Raw genomic sequence first — 8,168 nt, 5'->3', positions numbered from 1 at the left:
AGTGCCACAGCTGGGACAAACGCCCGCCCAGCCTGGGAGGGTTTGAAGCACAACCTCAAACACGGCTGCAGCCACCAGCAGAAGACTCGGCAGACATCTGATCTCTGATCCCATCTCGGGGTGAAGGCAAGAGCCATCTCCCAACAGCCCTTCCCGTCTGGAGGAGAGGCAAAGCACAGGCAAGACCCGGGCTGTGAACACACTCCGCTTCTGATTTATCTCTCAATTACGTTCCGCCGCCGCCTGCCACACCGCAAGGTTCAGGACGGTGCCGCGGGTTTATAGCTCTGTAGATACAATCACGTCTACGCGCATGCACAGATGCACACGCCTGTAACGATGTCTTCCCTTGCCTTCCTCCGCGTTGCCAAATACGTGGTTACGTTTTCCTGGTTTTGTTTTTTTTTCCTTTTTTCTGTGGGCGGGACGACATGATCAGAAAGTTTCCACGTTCCCAGCTGCGCTGGGAGGAGATGCATTAAGTCAGCTCAACGCTCGAGTCCCAAGCGCCTGTGTTTAGATAACGCGCTCGTTGAGTCACGGCCATGTCTCCAGCCAAGTTTGGGAAATCGCACCAGGATTTGGATATCAACATCATCGGCCAGTTCAAACGCAACAGGAAGATTTGGGCTGCGGGGATCTCAAACAACATTGTTGTACTGAAAGCCCTAAGGAAGGAAAATGACCTCTAAAGGTCCCTTCCAACCCAAACTGTTCCATGATTCTATGAAAATAAACAGGCAGGAATACAGGAAAAGCTGCTCAGGCCTTGAATAGTTGGAGGAAAAGGCTCATTTCAGCAGCAACACTCAGTCAACATGCATTGAACTTCTTCAGCCACAGAGAGGGAGAATTTCTGGGGAAAAGGCGAAGCAAAGCGTTTAATTCTCACACTTTCCATAAAACACTTGACGTACAAGTGTTTTCACTATGCCTTAGAAGAGACATTTAAAGCTGGGGGAAGTCATGATGAAACGAAACAAAACTTCTTTCAGGGCACATAAAGTGTTTTCACTCCTCCAACAAAAGTCAGAAATCATGTCACATCTTGGTCCAGCCCGGGAGAATTTTCCCCTGATCGCTGGTGCAGTCATAGGAAAAAAAGACAAGGGCTTTTCGGTGTCTGTTTTAACGAGAGGATTTGAACACATCTAGAAGCCTTTTGTCTCTTCATCACGCTGCTCTGATGTCAGGAGTCATTTGCTGGAGACAAGTTTACACAGAGGCAGGTAGATTGGGGTGACTCTGAGGGAAGTAGATGTCTTTTCATTCAACGCCATCTCAGGTCCCTTTACAACTCACTAGAATATTTAACCATTGCCCAAACCATCTCCTCATCCAAGTAGTTACATGCCTTTGCTGGCAGCGTTGTGACATTCCACAGTGGCTGGTACGTTTATGTCTTGAGCATTTACAAACAGGGAACGCAGCATGGAATAAATGAAATGACTCATCCGGATCGCAGAGCGACTCTGCGGTTGACCAGAGACGTGATTCAAGGTCTCCTGAGCAAGAGGTCAAACCACACTGGGAGTTTTTGGCTCTAAATTTACAGGTCATCAAAAATATTCTACTTTTGTGGAACGGTAGGGCTTGACAGGAGGTTGAGATCTTGCTCTTCCCATAATCTCTGTTACATTTTGGAGAGACCTTAAAAGCAACACATGGATCCCTGGCCAGTCCAGGCAACAGTGAAAGCTGAAGGGCTGGCTCCAAAGTCATGAATATTGAGAAATTAGTTCTGGCTTAGCTGGAGGGGCGATGATCACCCTTCCCTCATCCACATCATCCCTTATAGGATGCTCCAAAAGCACTTAGGGCTCCGCAATGTCTTTGCTGTGACAGCACCAGCTGTGGGCACCACAGCATTGGGACCACTTTGGAGGACAAGGAAGCATGAGTGGAAACCAATGGTGTGCTTGGACATAGTGGTCAGTCAGAGGGGGACTAGCTAGGCAATATCCCATGTTGGCCAACATGAGCAAGGAAAGGGCTTAGGAAGAGAAAGAGGAAGGGAACAATCTCCTAACATCAACTGAGTCCGAAAGTCCACTCTACTCTAACGGTGCCAACTGCCTCTGCCACCCAAGGAGACCCAGCAGAAGGACAGAGGAGAAGAACACCCAGGTTCCACCCAGCTGCCTCTTCCTCTCCTGACACGCTGCCAGGAATGGGCTTGTTCCCATGGATGTCATTCAAGAAAACTCTGTGTGTTTCACAGACTCAGCTGGATCAGACCATTACACTGAGCCTGACCCGGCAATTTTGCCACCCAACCACCTCACCCCTGCAAGATGTCCTCCACCCACCCGCCAAACTTACAAATGATCCCAATTTTTGGAGAGAGAGAGAGAGGTGAGAAGGATGGGAGACCAGGCTACATGTTCACTTTGGTTCTTTTAAATGCAAACTTCAAAGGGCAAGAGAAAATCAAGTAACACCTTCAGATCTCAGCAGAAGAGGAGTCTTGTTGCAACATGAAACTCTTTGGTCAGAGAGAAAACCACACAAAGTTACTGCCTCTTGTGTTTATTAGGATATGCCACATGCCAGAGGAGAAAGACTTAAGCAAATAAACGGAATTGTTCCCGTGATCACCATGAAAAGGTAAACCCTGAGCAGAACCGAACGTTGTACAGCACGGGTGAAACTGCCGGTGTCTCGCTTGGAAAAACCCAACAAACCGCGGCGGGTCTGTTGTCTTCTACGAAACGTCTTCAGTGGGGACTCGGCACCATTGGGAAACCCTTGTTTTGGAGCGCGAGCCCTGGCTGATGAGTAGCACTGATTAAAATTGCACCACATCTGGATCCAGCACAAGATCTCGGGAGAAGCCAAGCCCTTCTGCAGGCTTCACGGGACGCCCCTTCTCCGAGCAGCGCACGGACCAGTCCCCTCTGCCCGTCACTGGTAGGATGCCTCTCACTTGGACCATGCTGCTTTGTAGCCTTATCCCAGCTGTGTTTGGGGCTGTCCAGTGGACGGGCAGGTCCTGCTTCCAAACGGGTCCTCAGCACCCTGACAACCAGCAGCTTTACAGGGTCTCGAGGGGAGCACGGGGGGAGCAAGCTGTTCTCAAACACTGTTGAGAACCTCAGTCATTAGCTGGTGAACATCACGGGATTTTTCTTTTCCATGCAGTTTCTGAAGGATGGCGGTGGTTTAAGATTAAATAGGTGACCACCACATTGGCAACGCAGCAGGGGTGATGGTCATCATGAAATTTGCTTCCTTTCTCCTCTGGGTGCTGGGGATGGGGGAGATAGCTCGCTTTCCTAGACCCTCCGGTTGACGGACACAGAGCTGGTGGTGTTCTTCAGGATGCTGCCAGACCCCACCACCACTGAGTTGGACCCCCCGCCCACAGAGCAGTATCCTGACCCTCCAGAGCCAAATCCTGCCCCGGAGCCAAATCCGCCCCCTCCCAGGCTGTAGCAGAGGCCAGCACCACTTGTGTTAACGCTGCCTCTCCCACTTCCAGCACCGAATCCAATTCCTCCTCCTCCAAGGCACAGTCCGCCGCCATATCCACCTCCCACAGAGCTGCTGTTGCCTCCCACCACAGCTGCAGAGAGGAAGAGAAGGCATGAGGTTACCTCTGATGCCACCATAAAGTTCTGGAGCATCAATCCCAGCCTGCCGCGCTCCCGTGGGAATGCTACTTACAGATGCTCACTGTGGTCTGACACTCTCCAGACATCCTGCAAGGAAAAAAGACAGAGCGTCAGCTCCAGCCAAAGCATCTGCCCTGGTCCAGCTCCATGAAGCCAGGCTTGGTCCATCAGGCCATGGGCGTAAATCGCAGCAGAGGAGGTGTGATGTGCCATGTTCTTCTCATTGATTTAGCAGGATGCAATCAAGCTCTTGCTGCATCTCACCCACCTGCTCTCCTCTCCCTCCAGCAGCTTCCTGTAGGTTGCGATCTCAACGTCCAGAGCCAGCTTGACATTCATGAGCTCCTGGTACTCGCGGAGCTGCCGGGCCAGGTCTGCCTTGGCTTTCTGCAGGGCTGACTCCAGTTCAGTAAGTTTGGCCCTGGCATCCTTGAGGGCCACCTCCCCGCGTTCCTCAGCATCCGCAATGGAGGTCTGCAGAGTCTCACACTGGAGGACAAGACATGGATGTGATGAGTGGAGCAGGGGTGGCCGGTCGGGGATGAAGCCATGATCCCGGATCACTTGGGCTCAGCTGTTCACAAACACAGCAGGTTCCCTCCCACTTAGGATGACTGTAACCAGACTATTTGCTTTTAGGGAAGCTCTGAAGGGCATTACCAAGAGCTCACACCCATTCCTCAGAAAACGCAACTCCTACCTGTTTCTTTACGCTCTCGATCTCGGCCCGTATCCTCTGGATCACACGGTTGAGCTCAGAGATCTCGATCTTTGTGTCTTTAAGGCTGTCTCCGTGTTTGCCTGCGGTAACCTGCAGCTCTTCATACTGGTAGGCAGAAGTGAGAGGAGCACATTATGTCCACCTAACGTGGCTCCTCGTAACAGCTCTCCATACTACCCCGTGCAAACCAAGGTGAGCATGTGTGTGCTGACTCCAGTCGGACTGGATCAGTACCAGCAACATCTCAGGTCTCCGTATGGTCTGAGCTACCACCAGCAGCTCTCCCACCTCCTCAGCCATCGGTGATCACAAGCAAGGTGTGGTGCACCCACCTTGGATCGGTACCAAGACTCAGCCTCCATTCGGCTCCTGTTGGCAATCTCCTCATACTGGGCTTTGACCTCCGCAATGATGCTGTCCAGATCCAGGTTGCGGTTATTGTCCATGCAGAGAACCACAGAGGTGTCAGAAACGGACTTCTGCATCTGAGACAGCTCCTGCAATTCACACCAGATCTGGCTTCAGCCCCACCACAATCTCCTTACAGTGTCACGACCTTTCTCCACCCCAGCATCCCCCTCCAGAGAGCAGCAGGACCACTCACCTCTTCATAAAGACACCTTAAGAAGTTAATCTCATCTGCCAGAGAATCTAATTTTGCCTGAAGTTCCACCTTGGCCATATAGACCCCATCCACGTCCTGCAGCAGAAATGGGAAGTGAAAGCCTTCTGCCTGACACACACTGTCCTGTCCAACATGTAATTGGGAGCCCTTTGGTGCTCCTTTTCCCTATGACACGTACATCTTGGGCTCCTGGTCTATGGCTGATGCTAACAACTCAGTGCGGATGGAAGCAGGACATCCTCTGAACCAAGATGTGTCATTGTGGTCAAAAAAAAAAGTATTTTACCTTTTTCAGGAGCACAAAATCGTTCTCCGCAGATGTCCTTTTGTTTATTTCCTCTTCGTACCTGTCGATTATAACGAGAGAGATTGAATCTGTCTGCTTATTTTGGCTCTGGCTGCTGCTGGCACCCAGATGTTCTTGGCCTCAGACTAATGAACGCCGCAAAAATAGACCTGCCATGGGTGAGATTTATGGACAGGCAGCAGCGCTTCGCATTTCTAGATGAGCCCGGGCTCCTGCCATCTCTGATGTCTCACTGAAGAAACCCTGCAAAGAGGAAACCTCTCTGCCTAAACTGAGTCCTGGTGGCTGTGGCCACTCCAGCTCCTTCTGCAAGACCCAAGGACCTTCAGGTCCTCAACATGGGCCACTTCCAACCACTCATTTGGGCAGGTACTTGCTGCAGAATGCTGAGTGGTGGAGACAATCTCCAGAACAAAGTCAGTCTTCAACCTGCAACCTCAGTAGAACGAGGGATCTGGTTGATCCTGATGAGTCCCAGACTTGCTTTCCCAACATTTTTTTAACTCCTTCGGTGGAAGCATTTCTCCAGGTTTTTCTCTTGCTTTTCTGACTGGACAAATTAATCTAATAAATAATAGCAGGAAAATAATCTTTTTTTTTTTAACCCCACCTCATCCTTCCAAAGAAAGCTCTAAGCTTCAAATCATGAAGGATATTATGGGAAGGATCCAGGAAGAAATCCATGAGGAAATTATAGTAGGATTTAGCAACTGATCTAATTAGTTCATTAAACCATACCGTCACGGATTCTTAATTGACGAAGACAAACAGTATCCTCCAGGATCCTGCTTTAGTGAGAAGCACAACTCAGACAACAATATATATTGAGAAATGCCTTGAAAAATCGCCACCTATTGTCAAAACTCAATTGGTGAAAATTTCCCCAAAATCTTTTACATATGCTAATCATTGAAACAGATGAAATATTGCCAATTCTTACGATTCTTTTAATTTTCTGACTGGTCAAAGTATGTTTTTATCTCTTATCTTTCACCACCAGACAGTCCAATCAATGACTACACCAAGAACAACATACTTGGTCTTGTAGTCTTCCACTGTATCTTGGAGGCTCTTCAGCTCTGACTCCAGCTGGTGCTTCTCGCTCGAGAGGATGTCCAGCTTCTTCCTCAGCCCACTGATGTAGCTCTCGAAATAGGGGCTGAGGTTCCTGCCGCCCGTCGCTGTGTCACCCTGCTCCTGCAGGAGTTTCCACTTGGTCTCCAGGACTCGGTTCTGCTGCTCTAGGAACCGGACCTAAACGATTGCCGGGGTGGGTAGAAAGAGAGTCAGACTATTCCCAAAAGCATATCTTTTTTCCCACATTTTCCATAATTTTTCCCCATTTAATGAGTTTAACCTTCTTGCCTATTCTCATCTCCAGGGAGCAATAACTCCAGGATCCCACTGGACAGATGGCACCACATCTCCAAGATGACTGGACAAAGGTGGGCCACCTTCCCTCTCCTATTTCACAGTCTCTAAATAGGAGAAGCATGGTGAATTCCATAGCTTTGGCAACTTCTCCTTAAAAATAGGCCAAAACTCCCAAAGTCCTTCAGCCCACGGATGGACAGAGTCCATCAGCAGGGACTCCCCTGAGGATGCTCTGCATGTAGGTACATGGTCCCATGGCTCAGCACCAGCATCATGCTCCTAAGAACCAAGGATCCTAATCCTGGGTTTCTCCATAGCCTTGGGAAAGTCACTTCTCCAGCCACCATCTCTCTGTCTGCAGGGGGTCTTTGGGGTGGTGTGGGCAATGCCTGGCTCTCTGGGTATTATGGGATGGGTATCTCTTACTAACTGCAACCAGCACGAGCCATGGTGAGCTCAGACCTCCACCTCCCAGCCCCGGCTTCAAGCCACTCTCACCTTGTCAATGAAGGAAGCGAATTTGTCGTTGAGCTTCTTCATCTCCTCCCGCTCTTGTGTTCGCACCTTCTGGATCTCAGGGTCAATTTCAAGGTGGAGCGGGGTCAGCAGGCTCTGGTTGATGGTCACTTCCCTGATGCCGCCCGGCGGGCAGGAGGGAAAGCCTTGACCTCCTATCCCGCCATCAAATCCTCCACCAAAGCCACCGAAAACACTGCCGAGGCCTCCACTGAAGCTGCCTCCAACCCCACCACCATAGGCACCACCAAACCCTGCTCCAGCACCGTAGCCGTAGCCAAAGCTTCCTTGGCCACCAGCCCCAAAACCTCTGCAGATACCAGCACCTCCACCGAATCCTCCCAGAGAGGTGCTTTTACTGCCTCCCAAGCTGTAGAGGCTCCTGCTGCTGAAGCCACCGGCGTTACCAGGTCCCCTGCATCCTCCACGGGACACAGAGCTGAACGTGACCTTGGTCTTCCCTCCCAAGCAAGCAGAGCTGGAGCTGAATCCCTTGCTGAGACCACAGGACTGGCGAGACATGGTGACGGGTCCCCAACAGTCAACCCCTGCAGAGAGAAGAGCCGAGCGGTGTGGAGCACAGGAGGAGGTTTGGAGGCAAGAGGAGGTGAGTCCTGTGGGTGCAGCAGCTGAGTGCCCCTTTTTATGTGCTCAGGGAGTTGGCTGGGTGTCAGGGGAGTGGAGATATCTCTTTTTTTTTTAATTCTATTCATTGTTTTAGGGCTTGGAAAGATGCCCTCCTCTCTTTGCCACCACCTTGACCTGCCTCAAAACACTCCCTCGAGAGCTAAGAAAAACAAAGCTATTGTTGCTGTTGGAAGCACGACTCCAAATCAGATTCCCTCAGCTGCAGCTGTCAACTCATCACGGGCCCTTCTGAGCCTCCTGTGGCAGTGACAAAGCACTACAAACTCCATGACATATTACACCCTCGAGGGAGACCCTTGTTTTAGCTAAATCACTCATTTTGAGCCTGATGGCAGGTGCTCGGTTCACTGAATTCCAACAAAA

At 50.6% G+C, this 8,168-nt stretch overlaps 1 protein-coding gene across 1 annotated transcript; it reads right to left on the bottom strand.

The window, feature by feature from the left end:
- Positions 1–3,275: 3,275 nt before the first annotated feature.
- LOC104381830 (keratin, type II cytoskeletal 4) lies at positions 3,276–7,679 on the bottom strand. The gene is made up of 9 exons (XM_009989651.1): positions 7,140–7,679; positions 6,304–6,521; positions 5,247–5,307; positions 4,940–5,035; positions 4,668–4,832; positions 4,315–4,440; positions 3,883–4,103; positions 3,667–3,701; positions 3,276–3,565 (listed from the first exon to the last, which is right to left on the bottom strand). Exons 1-9 carry the CDS (start codon positions 7,677–7,679, stop codon positions 3,276–3,278), a joined length of 1,752 nt encoding a protein of 583 aa, XP_009987953.1.
- Between the last annotated feature and the right edge of the window lie 489 nt (positions 7,680–8,168).

The sequence above is a fragment of the Tauraco erythrolophus genome, unplaced genomic scaffold (genome assembly GCF_009769465.1).
Source record: "Tauraco erythrolophus isolate bTauEry1 unplaced genomic scaffold, bTauEry1.pri scaffold_48_arrow_ctg1, whole genome shotgun sequence".
NCBI lineage: Eukaryota > Metazoa > Chordata > Aves > Musophagiformes > Musophagidae > Tauraco > Tauraco erythrolophus.
This window is presented reverse-complemented; position numbering and strand designations above follow the sequence as displayed.